We start from the raw sequence: 26,908 nt of genomic DNA, 5'->3' as shown, positions 1-26,908 counted from the left end.
TGCGCATCTTCGTAGTTTCGTACTCGAGTTTCATTGGTTTCACTTCTCATTCCGTAACGCTGTTGTCGCTGGTTGTCGCTACGTGGGATGGACTGACTTGCTGACTTGTCGCCGCAGAGGTGAGGTAGCCTTACTTTATGCTGCCCGGATATATTACGCATAATCCGAAGTGTTACATCGCAAACTTTTATGGACTGTTTCTAAATAAGGCGATGGATTACAGAGGTAACTAACACCGCTGTGGTATGCTGCACTGTGTTAGTACATTAACTCCACGCTGCCAGTTGATATAACGAAGTGCACCGAGGGACGGCGCCAGCTCTGAAGACGTGAATATAAACTGCGCTTCTTACGCTCAACGTTCTGGCTGTTTAATCTGGAGCATCGTATTGTGATGAGCTTATTGTCTTCAACCGCGTTTGTTTCCTCTTGGAAGAGTCGCGTCGTGATGAGACGGAGACGAAAATAGTTCCGCCTTTGCTTATTTTTATTGAGCTCGCAGCTAGCCGTTAGCACGTTTCTGAAAGCTTTGCGCTAGTTTCTCATGGGCCCCTTACCGACATCTTCGCTCTCCAAGAACGCATATTCACTGAAAGCTGGCGTGAAAAGATATATATGCGTGCATGCCCGGTATGAATTCCAGAAGGGGGCAGTGTGGGGTTAGTTGGTAGAATGCCCCGTCCTTTGCGCAGTTTTCACGTCTGCAGAACAGCATGAATTCTGAGACGAAACGCACGCACGCACGCACGCACGCACGCACGCACGCACGCACACACACACACACACACACACACACACGCGCGCGCGCGCGCGCGCGCACACACACACGCACACACACACACACGTCTTCCCTCTGCTCAATTAGCCACGCAATGCCAAATTCTGAATGTACTGGTGAAACATTGCAGGTGAAAAAGATTTCGCGACATTCGCTCCATCACAATGGACCACTTGGGTGGAGTCGACAGACTCCTGTTGACTGGGCTGCTCGCAGCACACTACTGCTTGCAGAGAAGTATGCTGTGTAGGAGAAAATAACGGTGCTTATTTTGACCTTGTGTTGACCGACGGCTATAAGGCGCAAGTTCTGAGTTTCAAAGAGGGATAGCGTGATACAGTCGCTTCCAGGTTCAGCTTTCTCTCTTTATACTTCTCTTAACGGGCATAAAATGTGTCCTTTCGCGCACTGTTTTCGTTTTTCCGTGGCATGCCCAGGGCCTTAGCGTGTCCTTGAGTTGACAGTGCAAATCGGCTCTTGACAGCGCAGACAGTGGGTTCGGCGCAGTGTTTGCGGCTGCGCACTGCCCCGCGCCTCCCTGTTGCTGCAACTGGCACTAGCTCTAAATTTCCGTCCTTGACACGACGGCTAGCTCCTCGGGAAAAGGGGGGGGTCTCAGTGTTCAATTAGACGTCCGCCCCCGCGAGCTTATGCTGCGTTGAGTGATAGGCGACGGCGGCACACGCGTCGCTCTCGACTGAGTACCTCACTTCATGTATGCGCTCTCGGTTGCTGTCCTTTCGTGATTCGATTCTGCTACGCGATTAAGGTTATGTAACTTCCAAGGGGCCATATACCAGGTGTAGCAGCTAAATGTAACCAAGCTTTTAAAAAATACGAAGTTTCCTAGCCCAGTGAAACCAACTGAGTCGCATAATCCGAGTCAGAGTCGCGTGGCCTAATCTGCAGTATTTTTCGTTGTTAAAAGTTAATTAATTAGTTAAGTCCAATTAGCTCACTTTTTTAATTGTTGACATTAAGAACAAACTGTCAATGGAAAAGTTGTATACCGCCTCGAAAAACTGCTAGTAGCACTGTTTGCATCGAGGTTCGATTTACGTTGCTTTATTGGGCTTAAAAGAAAGCTATCACATGAACAGCTGCTAGCTCAAACATCTGCCCCACTGTGCGCGTAAAGTCTCGTTGGGGAGAGCGCTTCAAAGCAAAAAAAAAAAAATCAGATTTTGGTCTCTAAGACGCGTCTTGGTACGTTGAAGTGGCACCGTTGTCGCGTAGAAGCTTTTATTATTATTATTATTGTGCGGGTTATGGTTTAATAAGGCCGCATTAAAAAAAAAAAACTGTTTTACCTAAACGGCACCTTGGTGGAATCTTCAGTCAGTTTTTTTTTTTTTTTTAAGCGATCTCCAGCTTTTCCATTCGCATTTTGTTCCTGATATTACTGTACTGAGATAGGTCTCCAATAATTCCAGTTAGCGATGGTGCGCGATGAAGGGCTAGTTGGTACGACATGATTACAAAACATAAAACTGAACAGGGGACAAGACACAAGAGAGAAGCAAACATTGCTTCGCTGCAAACACATAAAACAAAGCAAACACTGCAAAACACACAAAACTGAGCTCGTCCTGTTTGCTTCTCTCCTGTGTCTTGTCCCATGCCCAGTTTTATGCTTTGTAATTCCAGTTAGCGATGCTCCCTTTCCATGCTTGCCGTTTCAAAAGCTGGCATATGCTGCCCGATTTAAAGTCTGGGTGCCTTCAGGTAAACCCGCCATCTGTTCCAGTCAAGGAAACGCGGTGTTCAAACTTTCCAAGCGGTCCGCGCGAGGCAGCCAGCACGCATATCAATCCGGCCGGTGAGCCTATACAGCTATAGCTTCCGAAAGTCACTCGCAGAAGTTGCCCGCGCTTCTACGAGTAGCTTCGTGGGACCGAGAAGACGGGGATACGGGTTGGGTTTCGCAGTTTTCTGCGCTCAATAAAAAAACTCCGGTAAAAGTCCTGTCTGCTTTGGCTGCATTTTACGCACGCACGCACGCACACGCACGCACGAACGCACCGCCGTTACCATGCAGGCGGATTTTTGCGCGACTTTTGGAGGGGACAGTGAGGAGGTGGGCAGTCTTGCTGGCTTATCAGGCATTTCTTCAAATTTCTGGAGGAAAAATTGAGACCCGCCGTGGTGGCTCAGTGGTGAGACTGTTACTGCGTCATTTCCTTTCCTCAATAACCACCACCTGAACGCTGTTAGGTCGTTTGTTTCATATATTTTTGGTAAATGACACAAAGAAAGGGAAGGTATTCTCAGACAGTGCCAACAGGACTATGCACAGCTAATTTTAGCGCTCGGCTGCTGACCCAAAAGACGCGAGTTCGATCCCGGCCGCGGCGGTGGAACATCGATGGAGGCGAAATTCTAGGGGCCCGTGTGCTGTGCGATGTCAGTGCACGTTAAAGAACCCCAGATGGTCGAAATTTCCGGAGCCCTTCACTACGGCGTCCCATATAGCCTGAGTCGCTTTGGGAAGTTAAACCTTAACAAACCAAACCAAAAAATGAGGGCCCATGCGTTTTTCCTCAGAAACTTCCTCGCTTGGAGGGTCCCTGAACTAAAAGATGTAATCAGGGACTTTACGAGTAATATGCTCTAACAAGAGCTGCTGTCGGGCTAGTTGGTGATCGCCTACATAAGTCATGTTATGTTGCGCTAAAACTACGACACATAACAGAAGAACGCAAGGACGAAGAAGGACGACATGCAAGCACAGTACGAGAATAGCACAAGTTACGCTCGTCCTGTGTTATATATTCTTCTCTTATGTGCCGTAGTTTTAGCACAATATGACATGACTTTATGAGTAATAGAGCTGAAGCTGTTCTAGCCGCCACGGTGGCTCAGTGGGTATGGTGCTCGGCTGCTGACCCGAAAAACGCGGGTTCGATCCCGGCCACGGCGGTCGCACTTCGATGGAGGCAAAATGCTAGAGACCCGCGTACTGTGCGACGTCAGTGCACGTTAACGAATCTCAGGTAGGCGAAATTATCCGTAACCCTCCACTACGGCGTCCCTCATAGCCTGAGTCGCTTTGGGACGTTAAACCTTAACAAACCAAACCAAAATATGAGGTCCCATGCGTTTTTCCCACAGGAACTTCCTCGCTTGGAGGGTCCCTGAACTAAATGATGTAATCAGGGACTTTACAAGTAATATGCTTTAACAAGAGCTGTTGTCTGGCTAGTTGGTGATCGCCTACATAAGTCCTGTTATACTGCGCTGAAACTACGACACATAACAGAAGAACGCAAGGACGAGAATAGCACAGGTTGCGCTCGTCCTGTGCTATATATTTTTCTCTTATGTGTCGTAGTTTTAGCGCAATATAACATGACTTTATGAGTAATAAAGTTGAAGCTGTTCTAGCCGCCACGGTGTCTCAGTGGGTATATGCTGCTGACCCGAAAAACGCGGATTCGATCCCGGCCGCGGCGGTCGAATTTCGGTGGAGGCGAAATTCTAGGGGCCATTGTCAGTGCACGTTAAAGAACCCCAAGTGGTCGAAATTTCCGGAGCCCTCCACTACGGCGTCCCTCATAGCCTGAGTCGCTTTGGGAGTTATAAACTCAATTAACCTTAAACCTGAAGCTGCTGGCTAGGCGAGCGCCATCATGGCTTTTGATGATCATCCCGGCTTTCCTTAATTAATTAATGGTTCAAGTGGCCTCGTGCACCTTCTGTATTTGCGAATGTGAATGTCTGTATGTGTTGTACCTCTTTGCAACGAAGTTGAATTAAATGGATGATGAACATATTGTTACGCTACGGCAAGCCGATGAAGGCAGGACGTGGCGGATGGTGATGGCATGATTTAATGGCTGGGTCCTTGCGCGAGGTTTTTTACCTCCGCCACTTCCCGCTTCATCTTCCAGTCGGTGACAGTATGCTTTGTGATATGCCTGGGAAACCCGAGTCCCCCTTCGTTACATGCGCTGTTTCGAACTGTAACGAATGAGGCTTAACTGTATTACATTGCGAGCTAAGACTGTACAGTCGTATAGGAAGAAACAGTTCGCGCCGGAGCCCGAGGTGTCATTTGCTGACCGTAAAGATATCCATCCGCGCCGCGCAGCTGCTGCCGGCCGTAAAGCGCAGACTGCATCGCGATAGCAGCCTAGCCTTCGCTGGCTTAATAAGCGGCGGGGATTTGCGTCAGCCTTGCCACACGCGTGCTGCGGCTGGAGCTGTGGTGCGGCCGCACGTTTTGCTTGCTTCAGTGGTCAGCGTTTATCGGGGCTCTCTGCAGAGATTACGTCAGGCCACTTGTCACGCACAGCGGAAGAGGCGGCGACGGCTTAACGGGGGACGCGAGAGGCGTGCCCCCTCCTTCTTCCCCTTCCGCCGCGCACTTCGTTAAGATCACGAGGCTACTGGCGGCACTTGGCGCCTCAGCTGCTTTTCTTTCCTTGTTTTCCTCGTCGGCCGCCATGCGGACGCGCCCGTGATGTAAATAATGAAATGATCGAGTGCGTTCCTTCGACTGCAGATTTCCATACCGGGCTCCTTTTTATCCAAGGCCGCAGCCTCCGACGCAGCGGTATGCGTTGTTTGGCTGTCAGATCTGGAGTTAGCAGTAGTCGCGCACCGCCATTTTTTTTTTTTTTTTTTCAGCAGAGTTCAGGAGTGAGTGCCAATGAAAATTTTCTGTGCTTTACCAACGAACACGCGCACGTAGGCACTTCAGAATGTCGGACTGTTGGGAGTTTGGTGCATGTTCTCGATCGGAAAAGCGCTGACACGTTCACACGTACTGCATGAGTGCCTCCCAGGTAGCACCGAAACATTGCGATAATGTTACATTTTTGTTACGCTCAAATGTTATTTCAATGTCCTTAATGTCCTTTTATGCGTAGCATATTGCAATCACTCAGTTCAGCCCTTGGGCGCGGCCGGGCAGCCACCAAACCACGTGACGTGACGTCACGACAGCCGGAGGAAAAGCTGGGCCCCAACTCGCGCGGTCGCGCGCGGCCGCAGCCACCACCTGACTCCCGCTCCTCCCGCTAGGGGCACTGCGCCGGCGCGTGACGTCACGGAGGAAAAGCTGCTGAGAAAATCGAGTGCCGCCAAGCAATACCTCGCGCAAAAAGACCGCACAATATGCAACGCATTCTTGGCTTAACCAAGCTAAGCCTGGGCATCTTTTTTTTTCTTATGTTTTTGTAATGTTACATATAAATGTTCGAATAACCTTCCCCAAACATTCATGAAACATGTAAGCAACATAAATAGATGCAGGCCTGCCAGTGGTGACGGCACACAACTTACAACACTTTGCAAGAACCAACAACAAGAGCGACACCTTCTCCGCTACACTACAGCACAGCAACTCGTATTCACTCACCTCCAAGCGGATATCATGCCGCCGAGCTTATATACTCGCTACTGCGGGATGTCCCACGAGTGACAGTGGGGAATGGGTAATAACATAAAGTTTTGTGACAAAATAATGGGGCTCTTCATGTAATCTATGGCGAGTACTATCTAAGAGATGAGGTTACTAGGTACTGTTAGTTGAAAAACATCTTTACTCTAAGAACAGTGAGAAAATGTCTGGAAATCCGTGCTCGAAATATATTTGCAACGTTGTTTTATAGTTGCGACTCTAACATTATAATTAAATTTAGACGATTATATTAAAACAACGTTTGTTTAGAATGTGAAAGTAACGTTTCCTATGTAACTTATTATGTTATATGTTAATTTTTAATGTTAATGTAAAGTTACTATGCAACATGTAACATTACTCCAACTTACATAACATTTCTATACCACTATTCTAATGTTCGGTGCTACCTGGGCTGTGTGTCGTCCTTCATGCGTTGTCGTCTTAGCGGCCTTGCAGTCGAGAGCACGAACGCATGGAGCCCACCGGGAACGGGTTTATGTGCTTGGCGGTTTCTCTGAAATAGCAGGTGGCTAAGCAGAAAAAAAAAAAGAGAGAGATCACCGCGGCGATCTGCGTTGGGAGAATGCGAAAGCATTGACGCCTCCTCGCCACTCGTCGCCTTTCTGTGTCTCTTTTAAGGCGAAAGCCTTTAATGCCTCATACTGTCGTTAGCAGACGCGTCGGCAGGAATGTCGACAGACGCGTCGGCAGCCGTGTCGACAGAAGCGTCGGCAGATTTGTCCGCCTTTCGGCGTCACTGCTTAGAAAAACTGCGCCGAGGGTGGGAATCGAACCAGGGCCTTTGGCATTTGAAGAGGAGACGCTACCACTCCGCCACGAAGGCTCAAGATTCCGGCATGAATAAAAACGCATCTAGTGAACGCATAGGTTTCATAAATAAAATAAAAGGAATAAAGTCAAGAAAAGGAAAATAAAAATAAGAAAATAAGCAAAAATAAAAACAAAATAAGATGTGAAAATAAAAATAAAAAACAATAAAAAGAATATGAAAAATAAAATAAAAAGAATATGAATATAAAGAAAAATATAAAGAATATGAAAAATAAAAAGATAATGAAAAATAAAAGGTAAATAAAAACAAACAGTGCGCCAGTAAACGATTTCGCCTTGCAGCACTTTAGAGAGCCAAAGTGCCCCCTGAATTATATATTGATTAATTACCGATCAATTGATTATTTATCGTTTTTTAACCTTATAAGTCGACGACTGATGACCAATTTTGTTGTTCAAATTCGACGCTTAATTGCTTTTCCGTCCACTTGCTATATACCCGTCCAATCCATTCAACCCTCCATTGCTTTCGCTTCTAATTAATTAACTACTTACTCCAAATCGATGAAGTGTTTTTAATCGATTACCTTACATTTCATTCACTGAACGCATTTCAATCCATTTCGAACTTTTATTTTTTCACTCATTTTGTACTATTCCCTGCTATTGCTTGTCGTCCGTGCTATTTCGACATTCAAATTCGACATTTTTACTAATTATTGGCTCCAACTAATTACCTCATCATCTTAGTGACAATTTTTTTTGCGCATCATCCTCACACCGTTCCCTATCGATCACAACCATTCGTTTGGTGCTACCTCTTATGAGAACGTCACAACTGCTGCGGACACGTTTTGCGGACACGTTACGGTGACGCGACCCGGTGACACGGTTACGGTTACGGTCACGTTTACGGTGACATGACATATCCTAGAAGTGCTTTCGCATTAATAAACGTATAAGGCAACGTCTACGATCCCGAATGAATGGCACTTGGAGGCATGACTACTGTACAGAGCAGCGAACGGAGAGCACGTGTGGCAAGCACCGCGGACACTCACCCCGCGGCGACTGCGTCACGCTCACTTCGCGGTGGAGTTTCTCATTGGGTTACTACATTCATAACTAATTCACAACCGAAGAGGATACAGAACGTGCCCGGACCGGTGGCGCTGCGAACGCATGCCGTCATCCCAGCGATTACGCAAACAGCTCGGAACACCCTGCGGCGTGAGCAAAAGCGCTTTATGCACCGGAAGTGTGTTGTACACATCTGCTTTCCGCCTGCTTACGCACCACGGCGTCTTGTTGCTGCTGCATGATGCGCGTTGTTTAGCCCCGCGTACGAATTAATGCAGCCCCCTCCCGCTAAACACGGACGCCGAGGGCAAACACGCATTCGACATTGACCTTGACGCAACGCGGCATCGCATAGATTTCCGTCTTTATACGCCTATTGTATTGTACTACAATATCGCATTTATCCCGTTGTGCGGGGACCGCTGCACAGTGTCTTGCTTGCTGAACCGTAACTGAAGATTAACTGCGGCAATTTGGCGGCGAACTTTCCCGCCGCGTTGTTTATTTATTTATTTATACTGCAACACCAAATTTTCGGGATTTTAGTAGGGTGGGAGAAGAACAACATATATATAGACCACAATACAATGGCAAAGCACAAATAAACAGTGCAGATTGAAGCAACGTAAGTAACAAAAGAAAACATTAGTATCAAAGAACATTACCGAAGGAGGGAAGCAAAGGATGTCAGCGATGGCTGCAGAACTTCAATGTCATTTAGGTTATTCCAGTCAGCTGCTGTTCTTTTGAAAAAGGAATACTCATAACAGTTATTGCACGGCTGAAATGGCGTTATCGTTAAAGAATGCCTTTGCCCAGTAGCGTATCCGGTTGAGAAGGAGGTTATTTCGGAAAGGTCGGTTTTATAGTGCCCATCAATTAATTGAAATAAGAACTTAAGGCGGCGCGATAACAGACCGAGCTGCTGAACAAGCATTGCGACCTGGGGAAAAAAATTAAAAAATGAGAGCCCGTCAAGACCACGAACTACGTGCAGTGCAGGTTGCGAGGTCAACACGCGTCGGCGTCAAGACCCCGCAGCCACAATGCTTGGCGCAGAAATAAAATGCTGCGTGAAGAATCTGCGGTGCGGGTCGCAGGGTCACCAGCGTCAAGACCCGCCAGAGCGTGCCGCCCAAGCCGTAACAAGGCTTTGGAGGCAAGCGAAAAACATAATAAAGGAACGTTTTGTAAGCGACTGCGGGACAACTCTTCTGAGTATACAGTTACTCGTTGTGTGACAGAGATTGCCGCAACAACTTTGCATCATTACACTTGACTTGCCACTCTAAGCTGCAAGAGGTGTTTGCGACTGCTGACTTCGCCTCATTCCAGCTGGGACCGGCTGTCGCCTAATTGCAGGTTGCATCACCATGGCGGCAATGTTTGTAGCGTTAAGTGAGGAGTTTGTACAGTATGACGAACCTGGGACAACGGAATCATAAACAATGTTTGGGTACTTGGAGAGAGAAAAAAATGTTTGTGATGAAGCGTACAAATATAATCGCTTCACTTGTTTCCTAATTATCAAGAAACGTTAATTACTCCATTAAACTCTTGAATAAACAGCGCGAACGAAGACGAGCACAAAAGACAAGAAAACGGACGACACAGCGCTGTGTCGTCCGTTTTCTTGTCTTTTGTGCTCGTCTTCGTTCGCGCTGTTTATTCAAGATGCTTAACCAACTAGCCCGCCAAAACGTGTTAATCCATTAAACTATTCACCTTCACCAACAAACCTACTCAGTTGGTGCTGTTTTCACGTCTGCTTGGAACCAGCGTCGGCTGTCGTCGTATTCACGTTCTTGTGAGAGTACATGTACTCCCTGCCAATGTGAGGCGCTCAGAATTTCCTGTACACTTTTTAGCTTTCATAAGATTCCTTTGACACGCGTTGGCGCCCTTTGAAGCGGCTTGTATTGTGGTGACTCATTTTTGCGATGCTTAGGAAGTGGTTAATAGAACACGTCGCATTGTACTTCCGTACTGCACCGCATAGTATACAGAGTGGATATTAAAGGATAGGAAGCATTGTTGATGATAGGAGAAGCTGAGATGTGGAATGATGAGGTTATGTTTGTTGAGATAAGGTGTCCTATGCCTCCTAGCATAGGACAGGGCTCATAGCAAATCACTTCGAGAGATCGAGAGGCCTATGTCCAGCACAGGACTCAACCTGACTGATGATGATGATGCCTAGGTTACGCGGTCGCACTAGCTCGGCTGGTGTTCGCAAGCGACTTCTCGCAAACAGCTCGCACACAAGCAACACACGGTAGGAATCGAGCTCTGCGCCAAGCGCACGGAACAGAACACGGCGGCTCGACCGGGGTGCGATTGAGTGGACGAGATATGGGCGCCTAGCTATCGGCATTCCCGGCACCCTTCGCGTTCGCAGTCCGAGTTGGGCGTCGCCCACTTGCACCTTGCTCGAAACTCCGGCTCTCCTGCTTGTCCCAGTCTCGCAAAGTGCGCGGTAGCGTTTGGCGACTCGTTGAGAGCCACTACCCCGTCGCGGCTTCGATAGTGACGTTCTCTCCAAGCTCTGTGGCCTTCTTCGTGCTTTTGTTTCGTATATGCGGTGAGACTTTGTAAAGAGGAGGAGGACTGCGGTAATCCACTTTGTAAGAAAACTGCCTGTGACAAAGTAAGTACAGCCTTGTTCAAAAGTGTTCAGGCCACAGGATTTGCTTCTGAGCCGCGTGCTAGGGCATGTTGCGGCGCTGCCGAACTTTCGAATCCTTGAACGGGGAGGAAGGATCTTGGCTTCCGGACTTCTCGTACTTCATGTGGCAAACCCTGCATCCTGAAGAAATGAGACTAATGAAAGCGAACAGCGTTCGATAACAGAACTGTATGTTGCAGCGAAGCAGTTTCTTACACTTCTTTTGCTACTTGGTTTTAGTGTAAATAGCTCGACTGTTAAGTGATTTTGGCGCTAATCTTTGTAGTGTTTGTTCATTCTTCAAAGCTTCCGGCACGCCGCTTTATCACTTTGCTTGTGATGCAAGACGCGGCCATATTTATCTCTATTGATCGCATCCAGGCGGAGAAGATTCTACGTTGTTCCAGAATGTTGTGGTAACTTTGGACGCCATATCTCGGAAGTTCGCTATCAGCTTTATATTAAGCACAGCCGAGAGCGGCGGTCATTCTGTTTGACGATCGCCGAGCACGCTTGTTGCTTTCGCCGCCGCCGAGTGATTCAATTCATTGTGGGCGCAGGTGAGCCCAAATAAACAGTTTTTGTTTAGGAGAACATTTCGCTGTCTTCCTCTCTGCCTGGACTCCCGTCACCACTACGTGACAATATTCAAAGCCAAAGTGCTCAGAATGAGTCGAGCGAATGCGCGAACCTCCGGGATGCATGCAATGAGGCTGAGCGCTCATGTGTGGATGCCGTAACCTTTGCTGCTAAACCTCTTCGCATCTTTGGCCCGTTACAGCGCCTCGGAAAGGCCGCGCACACATTCTCAGCATTTAACGGAGGTCGGCGCCCTCGCAAGTTCTCTTCTTTTTCTGAGCGCATACTAGCCGTCGCAATCAATCAAGCGAGACGTCAGGCATAAGATAATAATAAAAAACGCCCACTCTTCATGAATGACGAGCTGACTTATGCACTTTCGTCTTTTTTTTGCTTGAAGGCCTCTGTAGAAAAAGGAAGGCAAAACCAAGCGACGATGCTTACTGCTGAGGAACACATTCTTCACTATAGCATCGTCGCTTGGCTCTGCCTTCTTATCGCAGTTTTGCTAACAGGGCCTCTTTTCGCAATCTAACTTGTAAATTACAAAAATACTGCGACTTGTTTTTGAAGCACGTGCTGCATTAATGTTCCGGAGGCTTATTTCTGAAAGTTCCGCAGCTGCAGGGGGTCGAGCATCCGCCTCGGATGTGGTGCAGGGTTCGATCCCCAGTGCCACCGGGTACCCACCACCGGTGACAAAGTAGGTACAAGCTTTCCCCTGGCTTTGAGCTCTGCTTATCTGGGGTGAAATGCTTGAGAAAATTTGTCGTTTACCCCTACTTTAGTAGGGGTCACACCCTGTGGCACGGCGCTCTTTGGCCACAGATCCCCTTGGGCACTAAAAATTCATGATGATGACCTTAATTTCTGAGAGTTTGAGAAAAATTGAAGCTGGCCATTCTTTATAAATAATTTTCAAACTATGGAACCTAAGAAGATTTGCTCGTAATCGAGTATGTTTTTCAGTATGAAGCACCGTTGCTAGATAAACGAAATTTAGATCGAGCGTTTCCAGTAGGAGGGCCAAGATAGTTCATAGAATAGTACTTCAGCGCTACTTACTTGAGACGAGCACAGGCACACATAACAGCAGCGGGGGTCCTGCGGATTCCGGCTGTGGAACAAAACACGCAAACCCGTACATCCGGTGCGCCACGGGTGTGGTCTACGAGATCCCCTTTCATGTGGCAAAGTTGTGGGGCTTTAATTGGGGAGATATAAACACGTTCTCCCCGCTTAAGCGCGCTGACCCAGTTCAACACCGCCGGAACCCACCCCGTGGTCGCATACGCTACCGAGCGCACGCCGACCACGGCGGGCCTTGCTCTGCGGGAACAAAGGAACGACACACTGGCTGACACAAACAAGACATTTATTGCTACAACAACAACAACGCCGGCTAGCAGCAAAATACGCTGATGAATTGAGGACGTCCGACTCACCAGCACTGCTACGAGCGAACGTTCGCCCACGCCAGGGCAAGAGGGAAACTCCGAGGCCGGACGGGACGTACTGGCGGGAGCATGTTCCCACCATGAGGCCGCCCGCCGACGAAAAGCGCGCGCGCAGCAAACGCCATCTGTGGCGCTCGTGTCGCTGCGACGCCGGCGCCCTCCCTTGTTAGTTAAAGTAACTAACACGGCTAAGGAGGGTGCACTGCGGGGAAGCGAACCACACGGGACGAGTAGAGCGCGTCCCCACAAAGTATATGCCGGACCAACTGGGAGTTGTGTCAACGAACGTGCCAGGAAACATGAAAGATCAACAGAAAACGCATCGGACTGGTTCCAGAATCTACCTGCCCACTGCTGCTCTTGCAGTGATGTCAACGATTAAAACTGTAAGCGATGACTTGAGGAAATCAAAATTCTAACTAGAAGTAAAGACAGTACGTCAGCTATAAGAGGCATTTTTTATCAGCGAGAGAGGTGACACGTGCATCAGCACCACTTCAGTCTTCCTGCGAGCAAGTGAATTCAGATGACTTGAAAATACGTTATAATATGCTGTCTAGTCTGCCTGATTCACAATGTGTTTATATATATATATATATATATATATATATATATAGTTGTGAATGCGTATGCGCTCACTGTCTTCTTTCTAACAAATGTACGAGTGTGTGTTTCAATAAACTTAGTTAAAGCCAGCGCCCGTCCTGTCATGTCTGTCTGGGTGCTTGTCTGAGATAAGTAGCGCTTACGAATAGGAATTACGAACAACCAACTAGCCCGCCAGGTGTTCTGTTAGGGACAGATTGGTTGGGATATTTTCAGCTTTATAGCTATATGAGGTGCATAAATATTAGGCTGACTATTATGAACTTGTTTCAAAATGGGCCGTGTTTGGAATTTTCTGTTGCAAAATAAGCGTCCTTCAAAACAAAAATAAACCCATGGCATCATTTATTAGTATAGGAAGGGCCCAGAGAATAATAGCTGAATGGCTAGCTACAAAAAATCCATATTATAGCGGTCGAAATTTTAAGGTTTGCAAAACCCACAAAACGTGCCCTTGCATGAAGCCGGATCTGTAATATTTCTTTCAGAAAATAAATTTGGAAAAGGTTTTTTGAGCTCCTTGTCAGCATTAATATATAGGCTTTTGCCAATGTTAAAAGTGTCTACCGGACATGTCTGTTCGACCTCTCGTGAAAACCCCCACTAAAACCGCTCGGAAGCACATGAGTGGAAGGGTTCAAGAGGAAGGCTTGCTGGATCAAACCGCGGGTGGGCGGGCCGTAACTACGAATTATGTGTGCGCGACCTGTAGACAAACGCAGCTCATAGGAAGGTACGTTGCTATCTACCGTCTGACTTTGTTCACTGCTATAGTTACGCGTGACCTTTGCGTTCTCCAATCGACGGCATATAATTTTGTACTAGGAGACCCTCTCCGGGACAGTTATTGAAAAAAGCTCAATTAAGGAAAGAAAAGGGAAGCTAAAAAACGAAATTTTCTATTGTCATCTCAGTGCAAATTGTCACTCAGCAATCCGGCTAAACTTCACAAGAAAAATTCAGAAGCTTGTAAATCAGTGCGTAAATTTTTTGGCCAATACGGAGACCCGTATCAATAAGGTATGGCCCTTCCAGGCGCATAGTTCTATAGATTTAGCAGAACAGCAAACGTGGAAAGGATAGGGGCGGCCGGCTCGGAACTCGAGGATCAACGAGCTTTCGTTGAAAGAGCACGGATGGCGGCGGCCTTTGCCAACGGAATCCTGAACAGAGGACCCGACCACCTTCACCTTATTCCCCTTCCCCCTTTTTTCCTCATTAAACGTTTCAATCATCATCATCATTCCTGAACCGGTGCGTTTACTTTATTGTGGAATCAACATTAGGACAGCTGCTTTGCTCTCGTGATGATGGAAACAAAGAAAAACACAGGAGGAGCGCTTACTCGCTGCTAACACTTTTTATCGAAACGAGGAACTGCATCGTCATGATACAATCCTCAAAACAAAGGAAGAATTTCGAGGGGATAAAAGGTGAAAAAGCAAACAAAAAATTAGGGACCTCTTAATTATCATTATACGATGCCAATGCGAAGGCCAATGCCAATGCCGATGCCAATGCGAATACTATCTATAGTATTATCGATAGTATTACTATCGATAGTTTTGCTATCGATAGTATCACTAGCGATCGTACCGCTATCGATAGCAAGACTATCGATAGTGAAACTGTCGATGGTAAGACTATTGATAGTAACAATACTGATATTATGCATTTGTTGGCCAGCGATATAACCAAAACATTTGCGATACCTGGTTGGTTTCACAGTCTCATGAGGCTTAACCCCCCAAAGAGGCTCAAGCTATGAGGGATGCCGTAGTGGAGGTCTCCAGGTAGATTTCGACCAGCTATGGTACCTTAACGTCCACAGGGAAAGTTCGGAAAAATACCTGGAACTGCATCCGATGAATTAACAAACAGCGCAAGTTGTGCTGGCTTACACGACACTATCGTGCACTGCAGACGTCGTCTTGCTGACGTAACCGCTGCAGAAATTCTTTTCGCACACATGCTTCGCAACTAGGACATTCGCACGCTAACATTTTATCCAGCAACTTTACGCACGGTACGCCTGCAGAGCTCGGTGACGCGTAGGGCGCGAAAACGGGCGAGTCCTGTAAGTTAGTCACACCATCACCTCCATACCACACACTCGGGAAACCAAGTTTACGATGCAGTGAGTACGCGTGCTTGATTTCAAAGAATCGATAGTACTATATATAACAAGTAGTATCGACACTGCTATCGATAGTACTATCAATAGAACTATCGAAAGTACAATCGATAGTACTATCGATACTACTATCGATAGTACTATCGATAGCACTATCAATTGTCTTTTTTACCATCGATAGTTCGATAGTGACTCAACTATCGATAGTTTTGCATCACTACCTCTCCCTCCTCTCTGCTACTGGTGGAGAGGGGGATTTCCCCCTCCACACTTTTTCATCTGCCAACCGTGGCAGTGGAATGTGGTGTGGACAACACTACGCCGGATGCCTGACACTTTTTCTCCACGGTGGGGCTTCTAATTCCGATGCATCAAAATGAAAAACCTTATGAAACGCAAAACACGTGCGCTAAGCGAAGAGCTGACCTTCGAGAAATGCTGCTCTGTTTCCGTCAACGTCGTAGCCGTACAGACGGCTGGCGTCGACCTTTCGAGAATGGTCGGGGCACATCACACTGCCCTTAGCAGTACGACATGTGTTAGCCATCCATCTGGGACGTCTGCGTTGAAATAACTGCATTTATCGAGGGTCGGCTGATTTCCTGTATAGAGTATATACGCGTGGTTTACCGTTCGGTTGGTTCGCTGCGCATCGTATACAACTTTTGATTACTTCGCGTTTCTTTTTCCTTTCAGGATTTGGTAACAACGGTACACTATTCGTAAATCCAGTTTTTTTTTTTCAGTAACAGGTGTTAACTGGGATAATTTTGTGACTATGTTCAATGTGGTGTGTGTAAATATTTCTTTCTTTATTCGATACTGCCGGCCGTCTATTGGTAGCCAAGGCAGGAGCGGGTGCATGTCGTGTACAAATGCATGGTCTATCACAGAGGACATGGTCACATGGTCTATCACAATGGCCACTATAAGGGATAGCGCACTAAAACATACGCTCGAAGAATCAAATTAAGTACCCAAAAATTACTGCAAAAACAGCCGTGCACAGGAGAGTCAAACTTGAGGTCGTTTAAGTATAAGAAAAAGAAGTGGCTCAAGGACGTACCCGTTTCTTTTTAAACTAAAAATGCGTTTTTAATTTACTAACCTGTCGTCTTCAGAGCTGTTTGTTCAACATGTACGCCGGGCGAGCGCGTTGTTCGCGATGAACGCCGGAGGTGTTGTGACATCGTGCCAGGCGAAGGTATGCACAAAAACGAAATGAAGCAATAATCCCGATTTCTTCAATGAAAGAAAGAAGCATAAAAAGGTGGAAAGTAAGGAAGAATGAAAGAAAGAAAGAGGAAGAAAGAAAGAAGGGAAAAGAGACAAAGAAGGAAAGAAAGAGAAAAGCTGACCTGGAAGACGCGGGTTCGATCCCGGCCGTGGCGGTCGCATTTCGACAGAGGCGAAATGCTACAGGCGCGTGTACTGCGTGATGTCAGTGCACGTTAACTTAAAGAACCCCGCGTTCGAAATTATGGGAGCCCTCCACTATGGCGTCCCCACTTGAGTCACTGAGTCACTTTGGGACGTTAAAGCTAATTATAAACCATAAACGATAAATAGCACCGCAGTCTTTCCGCGGTTAATGCGTGGATATACAGGGTGTTTCACCTAAGACTTGTACAATTTTTAAAAATTGGTTTTTTGAGTTAGAGCTTTTTTTTCGCCATAGCATTGTCAGCGGTGTAGTACGTTAGAATACAGCTAACATGTCCTAACCATCAGGCTGCTTAACTAATATTGCACAGTTAACTTTTTAACTATTACCGATAGGGTTTAATTACCGACAAGCGTGTAGCCCACCGTAAGTAATACCCATACCAGTTTTTAGAATTTTGAAAATGCGGTTACGCTAGGTTCTGTGGCCCTACAAACTTTGGCTATTTCGATGAGTTACGTGCACTGGAGAGGTTGCTTTGCCTTTCGCGTGCATTTTGACGAGATTTAGCCTAAACTTCTTCGGCTGCAGCGCCGAGGGTAACCGCGATTACGAAATTCTAAAAACTGATATGGATATCAATTACGATGTGCTACACGCCTCTTAATAATTAAGGAGCCTAACAGTGACAGTTAAGAAGTTTATTCAATATTAGTTAACCAACCTGCTAGTTAGCACGTCTTAGCTGCACTCTGATGTACTACACCGCTGACAGTGCTATGCCGAAAAAAGTTCTAACTCCAAAATCCTGTTTTTAAAAATTGTTTAAAGACTTAGGTGAAACACCCTTTGTAGCGTTCGGGTGCTGAGCACGACTTCGGGGGAAGGGGGGGGGGGGGGGGGGGGGGGGCTTCGATCGATTCAAACCACGGCGGACATATTTTGACGGCGGCGAAATGCGAAAACGCTCCGTGTGCCCACGCTTTAGCGTGCGCGAAAAACTAAAAGGCTCGCATAGTGATCCCCACCTCTCGACAACGGTGTGCCTTGTAGCGCGCAGCGAGCCGTTTTGGCACGTAAAAGCGCATTAAAACAGTCAGGCATACATACTCGGGGGTCATCGAACGCACCGGAACTATTCCGCGCATGACAGCGCGTCTGTGCAGTCTGTTTTATCTTTTCTGTAGGGGTTTTAGCGTCGGAGGCGGCTCGACCGCATTAAATGCCAGGTGTGCGCCGGACGCAGCGTGCGCGTCTGCAGTGCGTTTGGAAATAGCCTGCCTATTGACAAAAGGCGAAACGGCGCAAAAACTGGGTGCTTATATATAAGCAACAACGCTTTCCCCTTGTCTGTGTCCCGCGTTTGTGGTCTCTTCGGCCTTTTGTCACGATCAGGGATCAAGTCTAGCCACTCAAGTTTGGTTTGGTTTATTGGGGTTTAACGTCCCGAATCAACTCAGGCTGTGAGGGACGCCGTAGTGAAGGGCTCCGGAAATTTCGACCACCTGGGGTTCTTGAACGTGCACTGACATCGCACAGTACACGGGCCTTTAGAATATCGCCTCCATTGAGATTCGACCGCCGCGGCCGGGATCGAACCCGCGTCTTTCGGGTCAGCAGCCGAGCGCCGTAACCACTGAGCCACCGCGGCGGGGCAGTCTAGCCCCTCAGAATTATTCTTGGGAAGCCGCATGTAATGTTTCTAGAATGTGGTAGACTGTTGATGTCGCGAGCACCGTACAAGGCAAAATTACGTTTTAAAAGTAATTACATTACATTACTAATTACTTTTATGCGAAGCATACTAAAATAGCCCAACCCAACTCCTCGAGCGCGGCGGTGTCGTTACCATTGACCTTTCGTGACCTCCATGTCATACCACGTGATGCGTGACGTCACAGCAGATTAAAAAACGGGGGCCCAACTCGCGCCGTCGCGCGAGGCGTCGTGACTATAGTGAACTAGATGGTTTTGGTTTGGTTTTGTGGGGTTTAACGTCCCAAAGCGACTAAGGCTATGAGAGACGCCGTAGTGAAGGGCTCCGGAAATTTCGACCACCTGGGGTTCTTTCACGTGCACTGACATCGCACAGTACACGGGCCTCTAGAATTTCTCCTCCAAAGAAATTCTAGCCGCCGCGGCCGGGATCGAACCCGCGTCTTTTGAACTAGCGAACTAGAATAGTATTCTAGTTCACTACAGTCGTGACCAAGGATGACCACGTGGTGCGTGACGTCACAGCAGATGAGAAACGGGGGCCCAGCTCGCGCCGTCGCGCGAGGCGTCGCGACCAAGGAGGACCACGTGATGCGTGACGTAACGACACAGTAGAAACGGGGCCCCAGCTCGCGCCGTCGCGCGAGGCGTCGCGACCAATGGGTTTCCTGCTTCTGCCGCTAGGTGCGCTGTAGTGAACACGTGATGCTGGAGCGGCGGTATACAAGGGGGTGCGCCTGCCTCTGCTAGGCGTACACGGGATAGAGATGCCTCCTGGAGACAGGGCTGCTGCTTGGAATGAGAAGCAAAAGTTGCGGCGTGCTCCAGGGACTGATGAAGAGCGTGAAGAACGTCTAGCCAAGCGGCGTGCTCGATATGCAACTCGGCGACAATATGCTTCGCATCTGACTAGGCTTAACCTAAGCTAAGCCTCAGCCATTTTTCTGAAAACTGCATGTAAGTAATTAAATTAAATTACCTATTACTACGCACAAAGAGTACGGACATTACGTTAGGTTAATAGCAAAAAGTAGTCCAATTACTTTTAGATTACTTTCTATTTTTTCATGCGAAAAAATATCGAAAGAAAACAGTGTAAAAGAAACGCCGAATTCTTCTCAGACGTGACGCACACATTCTTCTGTCCTGGAGGAACACATTTAGCGCGCTGTCCTGATTGGCTGAGGAGGTCCCTACTTTCGATAGCGCTGCAAGGAACGTAACTTTTAACTGGCGCAGGCTTACCTCGCGTCAATGTGCACTACCGTACATAGGAGAGACCCCAGCTTTGCCGAAGCAAAGAGCAGTGCGTGATCCATTTTTGTAAAAAAAATAATTTCGAAACTAAATTTATTTTTGCTGCGAAATCACACGTCCCAAAATTATTCATTACATTCCTGAATTACTAGACCACGGAAGTAACTCAGTAATTACAAATTATCGCGATAAGTAATTAAAAACGCAATTTTGTTGCAGTATAATTCCTGCCATGTTTGATGAGCATGTACCCCCACCCCACTTCCCGCTAACTTTGTAAGCTATTGCTCGTTGCCTACGTAGTTACACCGCAGGCAATGACGAACAGTCGGGACGTGTATATAGTGTGCGACGTTGAATAGAACCTCACGGTTTCCCTCACGAAACAAGCGCCTCTTCACTGTGAAACACTGCCTAAAACAAAAGAGGCACGCACATAGGAATTAAGTGACACCACATAAGCGCATACTAGCATCTATAGTTTATTCCACAGCGCAGATGGAATTTAAACAGAATAACAAACAGAACGAAAACGAAAAGAGAACGTGCGTGTGCAAAGAGCTATAGTCTAATCTAGTTGCCAGTCTACGCTTTGCGCTTGTGTGTTGCTTCTGCGTTGTGTCCCTGTTTTCTTCTGCGCTGTTGACATGAATCCTTACTAACGTGCCCGTCTAGAAGTTTTGCTAACGCGAAAATTCTATCGATCATTAAGGCGTGGCTTTGTTTTTTTTTTTTATGGGGTTTAACGTCCCAAAGCGACTAAGGCTATGAGAGACGCCGTAGTGGAGGGCTCCGGAAATTTCGACCACCTGGGGTTCTTTAACGTGCACTGACATCGCATAGTACACGGGCCTCTAGAATTTCTCCTCCAAAGAAATTCTAGCCGCCGCGGCCGGCATCGAACCCGCGTCTTTTGGTTCAGCAGCCAAGCACCATAGCCGCTGAGCCACCGCGGCGGCCCTGGCTTTGTTCGTGCTGTATGACGTCAGTGTTCACATGGGTTCCACAATTGTTGAACCTACTTTTTCCCGCCTTCGTTCCGACGCTTTCGCGGCTAAATGGTATCTGAAGAGACGGTCGGAATTGAAGGAAAAACAATGTCCCATGCCACACGTCCAAAGAGAAGTATTTAGTACGAGGTTGTGTGCTGATGGAGAGCGTGACGTCCAGCTGTGCCAGCCGGCACCTGCGGGGAAGCATAATTCAGCTGCAGTCGTTGGGAATGCGAAATCATGTTCAGGAAACGCTCTCTGCGTCACGTCCGCATCCGCCAGCTGCGCCCGCCGACAGTGGAGGACGCCAGAGAGGCCCTCGAATTAAGCGCCACGATTAATAAAAAAAATATATGTCGGAATTACGGCAGTGAATCGGCGAGCCATTGTAACAACGCATGCGCCGCTATATGCTAGGCTGTCGCTGTGCCTCACACACGTGACAGGGCGACATCGCCGACTGCTGCTCCGACATACTTCGAGAGTAGGTAAGTTTCAACGTCGCTTGTGCCCGCGTCGTTTTGAGTGCGGTGCTATCGTTTCGGTATCGCTTGCGACTTTCTTTGGTTGTCTGTTCATCCTCATTTCGTCGTAGACGCGTTGTGCCGTCGCTGTCGTGTAACATGCATCAAATCGTATACCGCGTGGATACGGACGCTTGCTCGGTATTCCAAAAAAGCGCGACCCCAAGGTGGTCCCCTGTTAGTATTGGAAAATACTACGTATAGGTCGACTGGCAGAACTGAATAAACGACCGGCGGGCACGCTTTGTGTCCATATAGAGAATGGAGCAAAGACATTCATTTAGCAAGACCCGCCCCATCTGTTTAGCATGCTCTGGCCCGCTCTTTTTTTCCTCCTGTCTCGAGCGTGTGTGCGCCGCAAGCAGCTGCTCTACTCAGGTCACAATCAACAAAAACGCTGCGGCGGCGGCGTGGAACCATTTCTGAGATAAGATGCGCTGGCTGGCCCGACGGGGAAAGAAAGAGAGCGAAATATGTGGAGAAAGGCTGGATAGCAAGCTGACAGCGGGGCCCAGACTAGCGAGACACCTGACGACGAAAAACAAAAACGTCGCGTCGTCGGATTTCGCGGTGCGTACACAAGCTCGGCGCGCCGGGTGTCGACAGCGAAGGATTTAGAAAGGAGAGGAGTGCAGTGAGAAAGAAGAGCTTCGTGTTAGCAGCGCTAGCAGCAGCCGTCGGCAGCCCACAAGTGGAGTCATCGCAGGTAACGCGACGGCGGCGGGCTGGCAGGACGCGGCGCCGTGCATGGCATGGTGGCGGACCACGACCACCACCGCGTCCGGGCAGCAGCGATGGTCCGCAGGGGCGGGGTGGACTCGCCACGCAGCTGGCTGGTGGCCGTGAGCTGCTGCTGGATCAACTTCTTCTCGGCCCTGATGTACAAATCGAGCGGTGTCGTCTACGTCGGCGTGCTGCAGACGCTCGAAGTGACCAGGGAAGAGGCGTCGTGGCCCCTCACGCTGCTCGCCGTCTTCATCTTTACCACGGGTACTATGCATATCTGCTGCACGTACTACTTTATCTGGGGCACGTATTCTTCGCGCCTAAGGCTATGACGGAGGCAAACAACTTAACGATTTGCATATCAGGATCTCGAGTAACTCTTCAAGATCTACCAGAAGAGCCTTGAGACGCATTCGTAGTCCTTAAATTTCTTTGCTTTTCGCTGCAAGGAAATAGAGGCTTCTAAAAATACTAGGGACATTTCGAGTTCTTCCGTTCATGCGGTCGTTCCTGTTGATTTTCACGTCCCTATAGCTTAAATGTGGTGCTTGTTTTTCGAACTTCTGAGGAACACAGTAGTCGATGATTGTTGCTTCCGTCCGTTGAGCTGAGTTTGTCGCCTTTCACCTGACCGCTTGGTGCGCAGTCTTTGCTGAATTCTCTAATGACGTCAGCGAGGCTCAGTCAAGAAAAACTGGACATTCGTGATGCCCTCATGCATGGTAATTTAATCGATGCATGCCTAGCGCTCCGGATGGCAGGACCTGGATCGTTCTGTTCCCAGTAATCTACGCCATTCTGTGCAAACATGCTCTGAAGCGCCCCTGAAGTCTCCACCTTGGCGTCCTTTTTCCAGCTCCCGTGGCAGGCGTTCTCGCCCTCTACGTGGACATCTGGAAGATATCGCTGTGCGGATGCCTCTTGTCATCCTTCGCGGTGTGTCTATGTTTCTGGGCCAACAGCGTCATCTACCTCACTGCCTGCCTAGGTGTCGTGCAAGGTATATATATTAATATATGTGCACTAATTACAGGCGTCAGTTTCCGCTTGCGTTGAAAACCACGGTTTCTTTTCCGTCTCTCTGTTTCAAGGTTTTGCACTTGGTCTGCTCACGCTGCACAACGTGATCATCAACCAGCACTTCGAGAAGCATCGGGCCACGGCATCCGGGATCAGCTATGCGGGTCCCACGTTCGCCTCCATCGTCTACCCTCCGCTCGTCCAGGTCCTGTTTGAAGAGTACGGGCTGCGCGGGTCACTGCTGCTCTTCGGAGGGATAATGTTCCACGCCGTGGCCGGTGCCTTCTTGCAGATGGAGCCCAATCCGCGAAAGAAGTGTCCTTCGTACAAGGTCGTCCCTCGGGACCCTCCTCCGGAAGACACGGAGTGCTCGAAACTCCCCGGCGAGAGCTTTGAGAAGCCTAAGGACGCAGAACTAACGGCTCTCAATCCGTTAGACTATGCAGCAGACGTGCAGCAGACAGCCGCGGCTCCGGACGTGGCTGCCAATATTGAGACCGATGTCCTGTGCACTAACCGTTCTGCGGACGTCCCGAAACTGCAGCGCAACGTGTCCATCTTCTTCGTGCCCATGTTCTACCTGATCTGTGCCTCCTTCGTCACCGTGCTATTCACGATGACCACGTACCTGACAGTCGTGGTGGACTTCGCCGTGGACCACGGTGTGTCCAGGATCAACGCCGTTCTACTCATCTCCACTTACTCGTTGGCCGACCTAGTCGCCCGCCTGGGCTCCGGCTGGATCTCTGATCGGGGCTTCGTCAGTCGGGGCAACATGATGGCCCTGCACTTCCTCATCGGCGGCCTGGCGCTCTTCGCCATGCCCGTGTTCACGACGTACGCCGGCCAGGTTAGCATGGCCGTGGTGTCCGGCTGGGCCACGGGCTGCACCATGATCCTGGTGTCGGTTCTGCTCACGGAGCACGTAGGGCTGGACCGGCTGCCGGTCTCCTTCGGCGTCACGTCGTTCGTCGCGGGAGCGCTGTGCCTCGCCAGGCCGCCGCTCATCGGTAAGGGATGGAGGTTTCGTCCATTGATTTTGGCCTTCTTAACTCCCTTTAAATACGCTGGTTGTACCTGGTCGCCGATGGAGTGATCATTGTCCCTTTTTCTTTGATTTGGTTTACCGATAACCGCTCATTCTCGCAACAGATATTTATCGAAGAGGTCGCGGTACCTTGGGCCTATTTCGCTTTTCAAGCTGCAGGATGTACCTGTGTGCGTGTGTGATGTGCATCTTAGTCAGCATGACATATTAAATGCTGTCCCAAACTTCGCTCTCCACGAGCCGCGACAGCTTAGCACCCACTGAAAAAATTGTAGCTGTGCCCTGCGTATGTAGTCTGCAGGTGTAGTTTATCGGCATCGTCTACTGTGGTGTTCAATTTCGACGTGTGAGGCGTCTGCGGTGAAGCTAAGACAAGTTAAGTGCGTGGGGCGAGCTTTAATGAATTCTGAAATAGTCGTTCCCATCGCCCGCAGTCGTGCACTGAGTCCTGCAGAGCTGCAACGTTTGCGCCACCATGGAAGGCAACCTGGAAGGAGGGATCGAGAAACGCTTTATAATTTGCGGTCTGCTGGAAAAGCACGGAGCCTTTGATAAGTGCTACTTTTCTGAGATTTGATGCCAGCAATGCCAGCCTCTAATATTTTCGGCTTATCAGTCCTCTTGTCTTCATAAAGTTCGAGACTGCGACGTAGCAACTATGTGTCTTTCTTAATCAAGCCGGAAACGCGGCGCAGAGTAAAGAACTTGGTTGTCGTGTAGCTGGCGCGGCACACTTCAGCCAACGGCGCTTATCACGGGACCTCAGTCGTATGTAACCGAAATTATCGCGGCAACTGAACCGCGTTGCATGCTCGCCGATTCTAAAGGACATTTGACATACGGCATCAACCCGCGGGCAATTTCGACCTTGATGCAGGCTGCAATTAACTTCTTAGACGCTTCATAGCGCTCGGCACTCTATTTTCTTCAGAGGTATGTCTTTCAGGGACTCCTAACTCGCAGGTAGCCATGTATCAAATCGTCGAGAGTATCAAATCGAAGGATATAAAATGTGGCTGCGAATCAGCACAGGTGCGTCTTGCCGGAGCAGTGGCGCAGCCGAGACTGAAATGAGGAGATTCGTATATCGTTTGGTCCAATGCTGTTGCCGTTGCAGGTCTCTACCGAGACGCGTCGGGCAACTACGAGGGACTGTTCCACCTCATCGGCGGCGTGTCGCTCGCAGTCGCGCTTCTATGGTTCGTCGCCACCACGACGCTTCGTTTCCGGCAGCGGCGGAAGTGACGTGCTACCTTCCTTCTTTCCAATACGGCATGACGTGAGAAGCCATGTCCGTGCACTATCCGGCTCCCGAAGACTCGCTGGTGGGCAGCAACGCCGCGTGGAGGACTGGACGATGTACCGTGCACGCACAAGCGCCAAATGCCTCGCCTGCAGCTGCGTTCGAAAAGTGCCACGGACGTGTAGCGAGAATTGCGTGATACACATGTTGTGATTTAACGCGAAGAAGAAACAATAGCGGTGCTATATGCTTACGTATATACTTCGTCGGCGTTTGTAACAGTAGGCCTTGTATGCCATTCGCTCGACGCTGTGAGGTTGGTGTGCTCTGCGGATGTTTGATTGCGGATGGTCGAGCTATTTGCATGCATTGCTCACGCATAGTCGTCAAGGGATGAAACGCGGTGCGCGAGCTCGTGGTCCCCGGTACAGTCTGCGCCGTGGTGAAGCAGGCGCGCGTGATTGGAACGACGCTGGAAGAACGTGTACAAGAATCCCCGAATCTTTCGCGCGGAGTGCTTGCTTTCAGCGGAAACGCTCTGGCGGGCGTAATGCTTCCCCCTCGAAGTGTCGTTTCATTCGGTGAAGTCTGTGTGTGTCAAGAGCACTAAACGTCCGTGTTTAGTTTCTCCAGCCAGAAGTGTTTCTCGTGGTTGTGGCCAGTAAACGGAGGGCGCACCGTACTCGCGCTCTAGCCAGGGTAATAAACTCTTAGGACGTTTACAGGGTCACCTGCACTAAGGATCGCTTCATGTAAACATCACTATTGTGCGATCAGCAAAGCAGTATAGGCACATTTGTGACTGCTACCTGTGCTTTGCTTTTTGTTCTCTGCAAGCTTGTCGAAAACACTAAATCTATCTAACACTAAAAAATGACCCTGATTTCTATTCCGAACCGTCTTGCCTTAGTTTCGGTTGGTCTGCCGTGAACTGCCACTGAATGCTCACATAGCAGCCTAAACCGAAGAGTGCCTGTACGCGAACGGCTGTATTGAAAATCGCGACGCGTTTTGAAACTAGTCGTGGTTCTGCGTTGTGCCTATCAGATCCTTTGTAATCTGTGATGCCTTCACTCAAGCTGCCATCCTGCCATCGTCGAAGGCGACCCGATGCAACATTTTTTTTCATAATGTCTCTTTTGATTGTGCAGTTGATGCATGGTGATCAGGGTATTTGTCGCTGATGTAATGTTTTTTTAAGCTTGTGCTAATGCCTACAACGTTTGTCAACATTGTATGGGGGATGCGCGAACCCCGACGGCACCTCTGATATACTCATGCCGATTCGCACGTTCTTGTAAATACATATATACGTTCGTATATCTTGTGCCTATTTGCGAGTTCCTCTTATAGTGTACAGAGGAACATGTGTGCGGAATGCTCATGTGATCGTGAAACGGTCCCTGAGTTTACAGTGGTCGAGCTAGGGCTCGTTTTCACATGCATGCGATCTTCGCCTGCGGCGCTGCGAATTCTATCGGTCTGCGACTGGGGAGGGCC

General features: G+C 48.7%; 2 protein-coding genes across 6 annotated transcripts in view; both read left to right on the top strand.

The window, feature by feature from the left end:
- Nucleotides 1-40: 40 nt before the first annotated feature.
- On the top strand, nucleotides 41-26,728 carry LOC149371849 (monocarboxylate transporter 12-like). Of its 2 annotated transcripts, none has more exons than XM_089566146.1 (5): nucleotides 41-119; nucleotides 22,078-22,361; nucleotides 22,954-23,097; nucleotides 23,189-24,127; nucleotides 25,283-26,728. In XM_089566146.1, exons 2-5 carry the CDS (start codon nucleotides 22,124-22,126, stop codon nucleotides 25,408-25,410), a joined length of 1,449 nt encoding a protein of 482 aa, XP_089422272.1. In that variant the 5' UTR covers nucleotides 41-119; nucleotides 22,078-22,123; the 3' UTR covers nucleotides 25,411-26,728. The 2 variants fall into 2 exon arrangements, with proteins under 2 accessions (XP_089422272.1, XP_089422271.1); XM_089566145.1 differs by lacking the exon at nucleotides 41-119 and adding an exon at nucleotides 21,318-21,335.
- LOC149371848 (monocarboxylate transporter 12-B-like) overlaps nucleotides 52-26,908 on the top strand; it is a 73,086-nt gene continuing 46,229 nt past the window's right edge. The window contains exon 1 of one of the 4 annotated variants that reach the window (XM_089566141.1): nucleotides 52-119. The gene's annotated coding sequence lies outside the window, so the exon portion shown is untranslated. Of the gene's footprint in view, nucleotides 120-10,578; nucleotides 10,705-21,214; nucleotides 21,336-26,908 lie in introns of those variants that run through there. The other 3 variants (XM_089566144.1, XM_089566143.1, XM_089566142.1) reach the window with 3 other exon arrangements.

The sequence above is a fragment of the Amblyomma mixtum genome, chromosome 1 (genome assembly GCF_055824585.1).
Source record: "Amblyomma mixtum isolate Tamu chromosome 1, ASM5582458v1, whole genome shotgun sequence".
Taxonomy (NCBI): domain Eukaryota; kingdom Metazoa; phylum Arthropoda; class Arachnida; order Ixodida; family Ixodidae; genus Amblyomma; species Amblyomma mixtum.
This window is presented reverse-complemented; position numbering and strand designations above follow the sequence as displayed.